Source organism: Panicum hallii, chromosome 9, assembly GCF_002211085.1.
Source record: "Panicum hallii strain FIL2 chromosome 9, PHallii_v3.1, whole genome shotgun sequence".
In the NCBI taxonomy this organism is placed as follows: Eukaryota; Viridiplantae; Streptophyta; class Magnoliopsida; order Poales; family Poaceae; genus Panicum; species Panicum hallii.
The window spans coordinates 2,094,755-2,108,471 of NC_038050.1; the positions used below are offsets into that span (position 1 = coordinate 2,094,755).

Sequence of the window (13,717 nt, forward strand, 5' to 3'; positions counted from 1 at the left end):
GTACCGTACTTTTCATGTCAAGAAAGATTTATGGCGGTACAATGCGACGCAAATGCACACGCGTCGTAGCAGCGTTGATCTCTTTCCGCGGGCGAGCTCGGACTCTCCCCTCCCCGAGCAATCCCCCTGAATTAAGCCTTTGGCTCTGATACTATGTTAATTAGCTTGGCTCAATGCCCTCTAGAGATCACGGTCGGTGTATATATATTGCTCATGTACGAGATTACAGAAGAGTTAGGGATGTACACAGTTAGAATTGTAATCCACAAACAACACGCCGTGAATCATGACAGAGAGGCGTATCTCTCTCTAAATAAATAAGGAAGAGTCCGTAACAAACTTTATTTCCATCTAATACGCAGAACACGAGCGCTGCCTTACTCCGATCATTGCACGCTATGGTGATCATCAGCCCCGTCGACGAGCTCGCCAGCAGCCATCCCCCCGCGGCCGATGCCGCCGGACGCGCTTCTCAACCGCCGGCGAGCAATCCTGAACCGCTCTTCTACTACCTTATTCGGGGGACGGCAGCGTACCCTGCTGCTGCGGGCACGGCAGCCTGGAGCCCTCATCCGCCGTATGCGTCAACACCCACCACCTCCGGCGGGTTCAACCCCTCGTCCTCGCCGCTGCTCGCCGGATACATGATGGACCCCTTCTCCGCGCAGCCACCACCGGCGCGCATTGTGCCGCAGGCAATGGCGGAGCCATCCTACCACCACCACCTGCCGACCATGCTGGGGTTCCCGCCGAGCTTTGCGCCCGCACCGTTTGCTCAAGGTGCCATGCCGCCGCCGGTGCTGGTGCCGATGCAGACCACGAGCGTGGAGCCGGCCTACTACTACCCGCAAGCCCAGGGGGCAGCCGCTTCAGCAGGAGAAGAAGCTGCAACCGCTCATGAGGTTCCAGACACGCAGAAGGCTCAGGAAGCCACCACACCCACCCCTCGGCGTCGTGGCCGGCCTCGCAAAACCGCCGCCACCGCCGCCGCCGCCTCCAAGCCCGTGTTCAAGGCGCCTAAGCGTGCCACGGCTCGAAGCAACCGAGCCGCATTGCAGCTGACAACCTCTGTCACCAACGACTTGTTGGCTACGATGGCTGGCCAAGTTCAGGTCCAGAAACCAGAGCAGGCAGCCAGTGTTGCCGCTGCATCCACCTCCGACGCCACCCAGACTGCCCCGTGCAGGAACCCAACGCCGTTGCTCTGCCAGGAACATTGGCGGCCGCAATCGACCTGCAGCAACAGTCTAAGCGCAGGGGATCAAGCGGCTGCAGTGGTCGTCGGGCAGCAGCAGGAGGTGATGCTACTACCATACGCATACGCGGAAACCTCCGCCGCAGGCGTGCGGTTCCGGCCGACGGACGAGGACCTCATCTTCTTCCTCAGGCTGAAGCACGCCGGTCGAGAGATCCCCGTCGGCTTCTTCAAGGATTTCGACGTCTACCAAGCAAGCCCTGAGGCATGCAAAGGTCAGACAACCTCTCGATACAATTGGAAGGAGATAGATTCCCAACCTCTCTGTTTGCTTTCCGTCTTGCAGCTGCGTGCGGGTTCGTGGACGACGACGGATGCTGGTACGCGTTCTCGCCGAGGGACCGGAAGTACAAGAACGGCGCCCGGCCGAAGAGGAGCGTCGTTGACGAGAGCGACCGGCAGCTGGGCTACTGGAAATCCAACACGAAGCTGGCCTATGTGGTCACCAGTGACAAAGACGAGGGCGCGGCCATAGGGAACGTGACGTCGCTCACCTTCCATGTCGGCCAACAGCCCCGCGGGACGCAGACGCCATGGAAGATGAAGGAGTACGCCATCCCGGAGAACCAGCACGCGCCTGATGGCTCAGTCATGCGGGTAACGGCACACTTCAATTTAAACTCCAGTTTTTAGCCCTCAACTACGTAAAAGTTCGATTTTCAATATTCAACTACAAAATCAAATAATCAGAACCATCCAACTGTCAAAACCAAACAAATTTAGCCCTTTGGGTGGTTTTAAATGTGGTTTTGTATTTCTTTTAAAAAATAAAAATTCTGGTTGTATCTAAAAAACAAAACTAATTTATTTTAAATCAGAAAAATATGAAATTAGTACCATAATTTTTTAAAAAATATAACCTATCTATTGTTGCTCTATTTGACTCTTATTTATTTAAAAAATAGGCATAACTACAAGTAAATAAATACTAGGAACATAAAAAATTGGATTCGAATAGGTGACAAGTATAGTGCCAATAGATAAGTTATATTTTTAGAATGCTGGCACCCATTTCATATTTTTCTGATTTAAAATGAATTACTTATAAATTTTTTTTATTTATTATAAAATGAAAAATTATCTTTGAAACCACTTCCGATTTCAACAGTTGGATAGTCTCCGTTATCAATTCTATAGTTAAAGATTGAAAATCAGATTTTGTGATAGTTCAAAGGGTGGAAACTGAATTTTTCACCAATCAGCTAAGGTTAGGTCCCAAGTCCTGTGTATATGGATGGTAACTTCCATTGGCTCCGGCTTCCTTTTCTCCGCAGCTCAATGACTGGGTGGCTTGCAAACTGTTCTACAAAGAACGAGTCATCGCTGCTGGGAAGAAAAAACGAGTCATCGCTGCTGGGAAGAAAGAAGATCAATCGGGCGAGGATGGTAAGAATGTCGGCGAGGCAGCAGGAGGAGACGAAGGCACGCAGATGGTGCCTACTGACCAGACTCTTGGAGACTTTGATCATGACCTGTGTGTAGAGGACTACCCCGGATACGATGATGCATTTGCAGAGCAAAACCATGCTGCCAATGGCAACATTTTACACCGGCGATCATCATAAGCCCCCTGTCATGCATACATATAAGTATATCTATCTAGGATACTGTAATCACTGTTAATTTAGGCATGGAACTGATACATGTCTCTTAGTTTGCATTTGTGTGTGGAAGCCGTTTCGAGATTAGCATTGTACAATGCTGTATGCTCTACATGTCTGTATATGCCATGCTGCTAGGGATTCGGACTCATGGTCTGAATCTGCCGCAAGCGCGGCCTCTTCGCTTCAAGCTGAATATCCTCGGTCGATTGGCTCCGATGAGAGGTCTGCTCGTCGACGTCCATGTTGTGCCGGCGTTCGGCCGCACGGGGAGGGGGGAGATCGGGGAGGGATCGTGGGCTCGTGTCTCGTCGAAGGTAGGAGGGAGAGGAGATCGAAAGGAAGGCTTGATAGTTTAGGGCCAGTTTGGTAGAGCTCCAACTGATCCTGATTCTCTGTGGGAGTTGATTCTCTAAAAAAAAGTGATTCTGTGGCTGAAGTTGATTCTCTTTGATTCTCTAGCATAAACTCTTAAAATCAGGATGGAGAATCACTTCACAGAATCAGGAGAAGCTACTTATTTCAGCTCCCAGACTCTTAGTTCATTTCAGAGAATCACTCCACAGAATCAGCAGAGAATCACTTCTCTCTGAAAAACTGTTTGGCAGAGCTCTTGCTGGATTCAGCAGAGAATCAACTCCGTGAGGCTGTCTCCAGCGGTGTTCCGTAAAAGGATCGCTACTCTATAATAGCGGATACTGTAGCGCCTGTAAACCTCCACCGGTGTCCGCTATACCGTGCGGGAAAATGGAGGAGGCCCTCTCCGTCCCGCACAGAGGGAGGGGGGACCGGCGTCCTCCATCCCTGTCGCGGCTTCCGCGCGCGCGCGGGAGGAAACTGCCGGTGCGGGAGGCGGACGAGGGCGGCGCGGCGCGGGAGGCGGGAGGCAGGAGGAGGGCCGCGGGCGGAGGGAGGGGCGCGGAGGGCCGGCGGGGCGGAGGGGCGGCGGGCGCGGGAGGCAGGGGAGGCAGGGGCGCGGGCGGAGGGAGGGGCGCGGGAGGCAGGAGGAGGGCGGCGGGCGCGGCGGGGCGGACGGGCGGAGGGGCGGCGGAGGGCGGAGGAGGGAGGAGGGAGGAGGGGCGCGAGCGCGGAGGAGGGGCCGGCGCGGAGGGAGGAAGGGGCGCGGAGGGGCGGCGGGCGGAGGGAGGAAGGGCGCGGGAGGCGGAGGAGGCAGGGGCGCGGGCGGAGGGAGGAAGGGCGCGGGCGGAGGGAGGAAGGGCGGCCGGCGGAGGGAGGAAGGGCGCGGGAGGCGGAGGAGGCAGGGGCGCGGGCGGAGGGAGGAAGGGCGGCCGGCGGAGGGAGGAAGGGCGCGGGAGGCGGAGGAGGCAGGGGCGCGGGCGGAGGGAGGAAGGGCGGCCGGCGGAGGGAGGAAGGGCGCGGGAGGCGGAGGAGGCAGGGGCGCGGGCGGAGGAGGAGGAGGAGGGGGCGGGCGGCGCGAAGGAGGAGGAGGAGGGGGGGGCGGGCGGCGCGGAGGAGGAGGAGGAGGGTGGGTGGGCGGGCGGGCGGAGGAGGAGGAGGGTGGGGCGGGCGGCGCGGAGGAGGCGGAGGAGGAGGAGGGGCGGGCGGAGGCAGAGGGGCGGGCGGCGCGGAGGAGGAGGAGGGGGGGGCGGCCAGAGGAGGAGGAGGGGGGTGGGGGGCGGCCGGAGGCAGAGGAGGGGGGGGGCGGCGCGGAGGAGGCGGAGGAGGAGGAGGGGCGGGCGGAGGCAGAGGGGCGGGCGGCGCGGAGGAGGAGGAGGGGGGGCGGGCGGAGGCAGAGGAGGGGGGGGCGGCGGGCGGTTGGAAAAATAGAAAAAAAATTAAGATTGTGGGGTATAGAGGATGCAAATAGAGGATATCGTTGGAGTTAGATTTGGTATAGGGAATGAAGTTGATATGGAGGATGGAAATAAGGGATGGAATTTAGAGGACATCGCTGGAGATAGCCTGAGCTCTGCCAAACTGGCCGGCTCCCTGTGTCTGTAATTGCCGTAGTTTTCCTCGAAAAGAAAAAAAAGGTGGGCCGGGCTCTCTGCGATCCATGGGCCACGACCCTCTCGGCCCATCAGTTCCAACCCCACCAAACCCTAACCAAGAAGCCGGCTCGACGCTCGCCGAATCTGGAGGTAGCACGACGTGGGGAGAGACGAGAAGAAGGCTCCAAGGAAGAGGAAGCTGAAGGCGAGCGAGTGGGGAGGGAGGAAGATGAAGGTCCGCGCGTCGGTGAAGCGGATGTGCGGGTTCTGCAAGGTGGTGAAGCGCCGGGGCATCGTCTTTATCCACTGCACCGCCAACCCCAAGCACAAGCAGCGCCAGGGCTTCTCCACCCTCGCCGAAGCCGCCGCATCATGCACCCACCTGCCGCCGCCATCGCCGCCGCCTGCCAGCAGCACCGCCTCCGCCGCAGCGTTCACCGAGTAAGACGACCCCCTTCCCTCCCGCAATTTTTCTTTTTTTTGTTAGTACCCGTCTTGTTGTCGAGCAGTTCCTGTGTCTCGCACGTGTTACTGATAACTGGCCGAATTAGGTTTCCGTTTAGAGTTGAAGGTCGGATTTGCTCGGGTATTTAGTCCTAGTGAGGAGTACTTGGCCATGGTTCTGTTAAATATCTAGGCTAACTAAGATTGAGACCTTTATGCTCAGTAACCTGCCATCTGGGCCCTGAAATTGACTATCCAGGATGCCAAGTGCTCTCCCAAAATCGCAGTTTGGTGTGTTACACTTCACCCAAATGACTAGTTTCAAGCCTCTCTTAGAAGACAGTAAAGTTACCTGACATAGTTTGTATTTGGATGACCTGTGATTGTAATTTCAGTCTTCCTTGGCTTATCGAATCCTTTTGATTTTTTATCAGCTATTGCAGTGCATATTCTAGCAAAAAGTTGTGTTTTGAGATCAGTCATCGAACAACTTACTGGTAAAGTTACCATCGTCATGACATTGGATAGAGTACCAGTTCTTCTGTGTTTTTTTTAATTTTATTTTGCATGATCCTGAGATGTAAACTGAATTATTCGACTTGTACACCATATTGTCTATATGTTGCCTTGGGAATTTGCTTCCATTTTTATGCCTGTTCTTTGGAGCTTTCAGGATCATGATTATATACCGCTCCTTAGCTGCCTTACTTTGTTATATGATAATTTCTACTATTCAAATGAAGTACTTAGAAAGGAGTTGCAATACTTTAATGCATTTGTCAAGATAACAGGACAGCTTGGTGTATTTCCCTTGATGGCTTGGCTTTGTACACGTTTATGTTTGTGGAAAATAATGTTCCACTATCTTGTATCCTTGCTCAACAACTTGTTTTATGCAAATACAATGTTGCCAGATTTGACTTTAGCTGGTCTGATCTATGCTTTGCAGGGCTTCCAAGGTGGCTAGGCAAGAGATGTTTACAAAATTTAATTGGCCTCTGGGTTTAGCTGCCCTGCTCAAGAATGGCGAAAAATAATGCATCTGCTCTACTATACGCTGACAATTCAGAAGCAGATTTGGCACTTTGATATTAAGTGAAAGTTTGTAGCGAAAACTTGAAGCTGTGTCATTATGATGTATTTTGCAATCACTACTAGTCAGTTGAGTTGGTCCTGTGGTGGAATAATATCAGCACATATTGTTACGCTCCTCAATATGTTTGCTTGTTCGAACAAAATCTATTACACATTTGAAGAAAGCTGATATACATGACTCTGCTATTTATCTTGCTGGATGGTTCGTCTACAGTATCTATCTGATGGCACCGAAATTCCGCAGCGTTCTGATCAATGTCGTGTACTTCCGTGTCAAAAAAAAGTGTACTTTGTATTTGACATTGAAAGAAAGCTGATATTCTTAACTTCGCTATTTGTCTTGTTTGTGTTCTTGTTGTGTTTGCCATCTAAAGAATGCGCGTGGACAAGAGTCATATTGGTTGCCACAGCACCACAAAATTGAAAGTTGTACGGGTAAACATCATTTACACCAACAGGCAATGTTAAAGAATGTGACAACACATTCCATGCAACCCATGTTCAGAAATTGATCAGAAACAACACAATGCTCCACAACCATGAAAGAGAGGCTAAGTCGACAGGACCAAATCTTATCGGAGAAAACATTGATGATAATGTTATACCCAACACTATCAACTGAAGCCTCATACCATGGTCGGCGAAACAATCATCATTGCAATTGCAACACTAAAATGGTGACATTCACAAAACCTGACTACATGCCCAAAGAAAAACTGTAACCTTGCTCCAGCACCTAAGCAATGTTCAGTCTCCTATCCTGAAACATATATTCAGAACTGAGTTTTGCTTAATGAAAAATATCAGTCAAAAACGTCTGATTGAACTGTCTGTCCAAGCCTGAACTTGCAACCACATTTTGAAAATCACAAATTAGCGCCAGAGCAGGACTGCAGTAGTCAGCTGAAAACTCACAAAATTTGGCAAAGAGCAGACGATGAATTGAACACTGATAATGGGCATGCCAACTTCATTCTATTTAATCCTTCAATGGTCACACACACATATCACGGAAACCCGCAAATTTAACAGCACAGCCATGCTACTCCCAGAGTCTCGCTACAGATTAACAATTCAAGCTTAGTCATCAGTGCACTGATCCATTCCTCTTGTTTTTGGTAGAATTGAACATTCACGCGTGCAATTAGAAAGGCACACAAGTAGAAACAGGCACTGAAGCACCTAAAGGTTCATGATAAGCACATATCTATTGAGTTGTGATGGTCACAGATAACAACACAGTAATTAGTAACACTGGATGAGACATAGCACAGCGCTACCAATTGGTTCCCTCTGATTGCCCTTCTCCAGACAAGCGACCGCAGAGGCAAGACCCATGGTCGCTCAGTCGCTGGAGCCGGGGCCGGGAGTCTTGGACCCGAGTCCGTACTTCTCCTGGAGCCTGGTGATCTCCTCCTCCTTCTTCTTGACGTCGGACTTATTGGACATCTTGGCGGGCTGGTAGTAGAGCACGATGAGGTAGCGGTTGGCGACGTTGAAGCCGGAGAGGTGGTCGACGGCGTTCTTGGCGTCGTAGATGTCCTCGTAGACGACGTAGGCGGTGCCGCGCGTGTCCTTGGCATTGCCCAGCCGGATCTGCCGGATGGCGCCGTACTTGCCGAAGATATCGTACATCTCCTCGCTCGAGATGTTGAAGGGCAGGTTCCGCACGTAGAGCACCCGGTTCACCTCCGGCGGGAGACGCGCGTTCCCCTTCCGCAGGCCCACCGCCGCCATCGCCGCCGCGCCGAGCTCGCCTAGGGTTTGGCGGATTGGTGTTTCTCGGATTTGGGGGTGGTTTGCTTGCTGCGCGTAGCCGCCTACCTCTCTCGAGTCTTCGTTGCCTTATTGGAGGTGGAGCCGGCGCACGGGGTCGATTAGTTGCCGACTTGGGGGAGTTACTCGCCGACATGTGGCCCTCTGTTTGCATGTGGGACCCGCATGTCGGCATCTATTCTGTAGTTTCCATCGCGAATCTTGGCGGATAAACGCGAGCCGAGCCGCCACCTCCGTTTCATCAGCTCGGCTGCGAATCCCCGGCAACCTCCCTCGAAGCTTCCTCCGCCGGTTGCCGGCTGGGCCTCGAACCTGCGAGAAGCTTCCGGCGCCGGCCCACCGAGCACCGCAATGGCGTCCACCGGCGGAGCGGCCATCTCGGCGGGGCCCACGCCGCCGTCGGCAACTGCGACGTCGGTGGAGTGGCACCAGCGGCCGCCGAACCCGAAGAACCCGGTGGTGTTCTTCGACGTCACCATCGGGTCCATCCCTGCCGGCCGCATCAAGATGGAGCTCTTCGCCGACATCGCCCCCAAAACCGCCGAGAACTTCCGGTAATGGCTTAAACCCTCTATTAGCCGTAAACCCTAGGTTCCATTCGTTTCGTTCTTCTCCCGCTGATGTGTTTGGCACATTGATAGATCTCTAATCGTGTTGCTTTATTGATTTCAGACAGTTCTGCACTGGCGAGCACAGGTATGAGACTTCGGACGATTGGTTATCTTCCTGGATGTGAGCTTGTCTGAGGCTAATTATGCTAATCTGGCTCTATCCTCATGTTAAACCATTTAGGCTGCATATATAAGTTTGTTTTGGAATTTCTATTTTACTGGTATTTGTGGTGGTAAGCAGGGTCATTTGATTGGGAGACTATCGTCTGTGGAAATGGAAGAGTAGAAGGAACCAAGGAAGAGCATTTTTTTTCTATATTTTCTGTTGATTGTATGACTTGTGCGAAGTTGAGCTTATATGGGGGATGTTTTCTGGAACCTGGGCCACTTGATTTTTTTCAGGCATACTAGCTGATTTAACATTTTTTTAGTAATAAGTTTTTCCTTGCTTTACATGTTTAATTAAACTGATGTTTGGGCAGCACAAGTGTATAGATTTGGGTCTTTAGGAAGTGCATAAGTGTGGCATGACGACTTAGCACTGCTCTGGGACTGGGAAGAATAATTTTCTCATGGGTGCAATGTATTGCATTTTTGAAAGCTGTAGTTTGAAGATGGGTAGTGTGACTGTGACACAGGAGTGTGAATTGGTCTAGGAAAATTGGGTTCTTTGTGCTTTTATAGCTGTTGGTGGTTGCTATTTGATTAGTGACTTGATGAGGATGCAAGCACATATTGCTTCAGCAATTATAAAATTATTTTGCAGACCGCAGTCTGGTATATGATTTCTAATCCTTAGTTTTGATGTTGGTTGCAGAAAAAATGGTTTGCCACAGGGTTTTAAGGGCTGTCAATTCCATAGAGTGATCAAAGATTTCATGATTCAGGGTGGTGACTTCTTGAAGGTTTGTCTGCCGCACACTAATAGCTTCAATCATCAATACTAAGTATGGATATTAACCCAGTGCCATCCTAGAACTAAGCTTGTGTACTTATGTATGTACTAGTATATCTGTTAATAATTGAGGGAGAATCTGATATATTATTTTACTTTGCTTTGGACCCTTCTGGAGATATATTAGGGACTCTTCTGGAGATTTTGTTTTGGAGTAATTAACTATTTTTAGTAATCTCCATGCAGAAATTGGAATTAGTTGATAAAATTCAGCACAAACTAAGCCTACTGTTTTATGTCCTCCAGAATGATGGTACTGGATGCATATCAATCTACGGTACCAAATTTGATGATGAGAATTTTATTGCAAAGCATACGGGGCCTGGACTGCTCTCAATGGTATTCATTCTTTCCATCTGTTTCTTTCAATTGAAATGCTATCAGAGGGTACTTTTTATAACTTAACTTCTCTTTGTTAGCATTGGATATATTGCTTGGACTCAATGGTAGTTAGATTTGTATTTCTAACCTTCCATAGTTGCACATATGCCTTCAAACTTTTTACTTTTTTTTTTGTTTTTGAGTGGGGATCATCATGTGAGCATAAAGAATGATTACGCCCTCTGTCCATATTACCATGAATATGCTTAATTTATGGGATCTAGCACCAGTGCACGATTTGTTGCCATTTGTTAACATATTTTGTAATCTGTCCATAGTATCAGCCAGCTTCAATAATTATATGGAATGTTTCTATTGTTTTGCTTGTTTTACATTATTGTTCTACAGCATTCGCAGTGGTGGTAGGTTAGATCAGCAACTCTGTGCAAGTCATGGTGATTGGTGATGTTTGTCTGTCCCATCCTTCCATGAATGACACTGTATTTTTTTTCTCATCACTAATTAGTTGGCTTTTGATTTTTTTCTCATCTAAATGATTGCTTTTAAGTATAACTGGTTACACTTTATTTCTGTTTCAAAGCACGTCTGATGTTCCAACAAGCTTATATCGTATGATATCAACACTTAGTAGCTGTTCCCTGTTTTTTGCAGGCAAACAGTGGAGCTAACTCTAATGGATCTCAGGTACATTCGCAATCTCAAAACTTTCATGAAAGCCTTTATGCCTGACTGCAAATTTATTCTGCAATAAGTTTGAAGTAATTTTATTGAGTAATGTAGTATTCTTTTTAAATTGTATGTTTTTGATAGGTTGGCAACGCCTTTGCCTTCAGTGTCATGTTTATAGTAAAGAAAAGGCTGTCCATTGTAGTTGTGTTTTCTTGTCTATTCCCCACCCAGTTAGAAATACCTGATGAAAACCTTATTTTCTTTACTGTGCTTGCAGTTCTTTATAACATGTGCAAAGTGTGACTGGCTGGACAACAAACATGTGGTCTTTGGGGTAAGATTACTCATTTCAAACATTTCTTTTTGTGACCAAACCTCAGACAATTGGTTTTTAGAATATTATGGCAAGTAGATGTATATACCTTATTAGTTTGGAGAGAATAAGATGTGAACCAAAAAAAAGCAAATGTGTTTTGGAGGTTCTTTATGTAAAGCCTCAAGGCTAGGTGGTGGCTATTGTGCTTTCTTTTGACCTTTTCTTTTTGTCTATCACTATGTGATTTTAATGCTTTGAATTGTTATATGTGAACCAGAGAGTGCTCGGGGATGGTCTACTTGTTGTGAGGAAGATTGAAAATGTTGCCACTGGACCGAACAACCGACCAAAGCTTGCCTGCATTATAAGCGAGTGCGGTGAAATGTAACATGATCCCTGAATGCAGCTAATCGTGCACTCTTGATGCTGCTGATGTAGACCCTGTTTGGTTGATGAACGCACTGGAGGAGTGGAAACAATATAGAGCATTGATCAAAGTACTGAAGCATGTCGAAATTGACACTGATCGAGTTGTACCGTTTCTACACAATCTGTAGAACAATATTCGAAACAAGAATTTAATGTTCCTGTTTGACATGGGAGCTGCGTCTTCTGTTGTGCTGATCATGTTTGATCCTACTGTTTCTGCTCTAGTAATCAAATAGTTGCCGGGTCTTCCATGATGGGACATGGAAGCAAAGCAGTCATGGAAGCAAACCATGTTTGACCAATGACCTCCAAGTCTCTCTGGCCGGCTGGCCCAGGGAATTGAGAAACAAGACTTGATGCTGGCGCTGATTTCTGTCCACGATACCAGGAACAAATCGAGAATATAGATTTTTGTGTGATTCAATAACATCATTGTCTGGTGACATGTTGCAACCTGCAAGTGGGTTGCCATGAACAAACAGGTCAGAGGCCGAGGAATCCACAGGTGTCAGGAATTCTGGAGCCATATGTTCCACATGATTAAGCTCTTGACAGAACATTTTCAACGAGGATAACATACTCTGGAATACCAAACCGTGCGGTCTACTTGCACCTGACGTGTTCTGTTGATATCACAAACCAAGTCGTAGCATTTTGCTTTCGTACGTGCGTGCCATTATGTCGTGCTCCCGTTTTAAGGTCCCCAAGAAGTCCTTCGATCGTCAGCACGTCCTCTTGCACTCTTCCAGCCTCCGGCTTGCCAACCATGGCGCGCACGACGCCGTCGAGCCCGTTGTCGCGCGCCACGCCACCGCTCTCCCCGACGGCCGGCGGCACCCCGAGCCGCCTGGCCGTGGCGCCGGCCTCCCCGACCACCCCGCAGTGCGCCATCCCGGCGTCGCCGCACACGCCGGGCAGGGGCGGGGGCAGGGCGGGCGCGTCCACCCCGCCGCCGGCCACGCCTCGCACGCCGCGCCCTGAGATCACGCTCCGGCAGCCGACGTCGCAGGCGTCGCAGAAGCGCGCGCCCGCCGCCGTCCGGAAGCCGTCGCGGGCGCTCCGCGCGATCCGCGCGCTGATCCGGTCGCTGCCCCTCGTCGCGCCCGCCGCGTGCCGCCCGGCGTCCGCGCTCCCGCGGCGTTACACCAAGCCGCACGACGGCCACGGCGGCAGCGACGGCGCGCGCGTCACCGGCACGTTCTACGGCCACCGCCGCGCGCGCATCACCCTCGCCGTGCAGGAGCGCCCCGGCAGCCTCCCGTCACTCGTGCTCGAGCTCGGCGTGCCCACGGGGAAGCTCATGCAGGAGCTCTCCGCCGGTGGCCACGTCCGCATCGCCCTCGAGTGCGAGAAGAAGTCCAAGAAGGCGTCGCAGCCGGACGGCAACGGCGGCGGCGGCAATGTGAGCCTGCTGGAGGAGGCGATGTGGACGGCGTACGTGAACGGGCGGCGCGTCGGGTACGCGGTGCGGCGGGAGGCCTCGGAGGGCGACCTCGCGGTCATGCAGCTTCTGAGCACGGTGTCGGTTGGCGCCGGCGTGCTGCCCGGGGACGTGGTGGACGCGCCGGCCGGGGCGGAGGCCGATGGCGAGGTGGCGTACATGCGCGCGGGATTCGACAGGGTGATCGGAAGCAAGGACTCGGAGTCGTTTTACATGGTCAACCCGGAGGGGGGAGCCGGCGGTGGCACGGAGCTGAGCATATTCCTTGTCAGGGTGTAGGCGTGTACAGAGTGTCTCTTCTCTGTTTTTTCGTTCTGGGATAGTGCACATGAATCTCCGGATTAGGCGTTTATTTTCAGTGGAGTGGGAAATTGTAGATGGATCATCGAACTTCTATTCTTTCTTGTTTGGTTTAAGAAATGGAACACATCATTATTCGTAACCTTTTAGTATAGAAATGGAGTACTTAGCATAAATATGACGAATGAGATTATCCCACCAATACTACGGGATGGTCAAATCTCTATGTATGTAAATTGGGGATATTTAATTTTTAATTTTTACCACTATTTGAGGGGTGCAATTAACCCTTCTCATATAGTGGCAATTCACATGCCACTCACCTCATAAGGATGACAAATAGTTAATTATACCTGTAAATTCTGTGACAACTAGCGATCTGTTGTTCGCTAGCATAGCACAAAAGTGATACCTCGTGAATTGGTCATGTAGTGCGTCGCATTCAAAAATAGTAACTGTTGGTACATACGGACAGGGGTACCTCTTGCTAGGATGCCCAGGCCCTTAGCGTCTCACCATTCGTAATCTCCC

At 50.7% G+C, this 13,717-nt stretch overlaps 4 protein-coding genes across 4 annotated transcripts; 3 read left to right on the forward strand and 1 right to left on the reverse strand.

Annotated features, from left to right (window-relative positions):
- Positions 1 to 4,925: 4,925 nt before the first annotated feature.
- LOC112874572 lies at positions 4,926 to 6,545 on the forward strand. The gene is made up of 2 exons (XM_025937958.1): positions 4,926 to 5,249; positions 6,202 to 6,545. The coding sequence occupies exons 1-2, from the start codon at positions 5,038 to 5,040 to the stop codon at positions 6,287 to 6,289; spliced, it is 300 nt and encodes a 99-aa protein (XP_025793743.1). The 5' UTR covers positions 4,926 to 5,037; the 3' UTR covers positions 6,290 to 6,545.
- A 758-nt stretch (positions 6,546 to 7,303) lies between these two features.
- On the reverse strand, positions 7,304 to 8,204 carry LOC112874571 (splicing factor 3B subunit 6-like protein). Its single transcript, XM_025937957.1, has one exon. It carries the CDS (start codon positions 8,082 to 8,084, stop codon positions 7,692 to 7,694), a length of 393 nt encoding a protein of 130 aa, XP_025793742.1. The 5' UTR covers positions 8,085 to 8,204; the 3' UTR covers positions 7,304 to 7,691.
- A 132-nt stretch (positions 8,205 to 8,336) lies between these two features.
- On the forward strand, positions 8,337 to 11,613 carry LOC112874570 (peptidyl-prolyl cis-trans isomerase CYP22). Its single transcript, XM_025937956.1, has 7 exons — positions 8,337 to 8,677; positions 8,796 to 8,819; positions 9,552 to 9,639; positions 9,936 to 10,028; positions 10,683 to 10,715; positions 10,978 to 11,034; positions 11,294 to 11,613. The coding sequence occupies exons 1-7, from the start codon at positions 8,475 to 8,477 to the stop codon at positions 11,402 to 11,404; spliced, it is 609 nt and encodes a 202-aa protein (XP_025793741.1). The 5' UTR covers positions 8,337 to 8,474; the 3' UTR covers positions 11,405 to 11,613.
- Positions 11,614 to 12,180: 567 nt separating this feature from the next.
- LOC112877665 (protein MIZU-KUSSEI 1-like) lies at positions 12,181 to 13,389 on the forward strand. Its single transcript, XM_025942017.1, has one exon. It carries the CDS (start codon positions 12,212 to 12,214, stop codon positions 13,163 to 13,165), a length of 954 nt encoding a protein of 317 aa, XP_025797802.1. The 5' UTR covers positions 12,181 to 12,211; the 3' UTR covers positions 13,166 to 13,389.
- Positions 13,390 to 13,717: the final 328 nt, after the last annotated feature.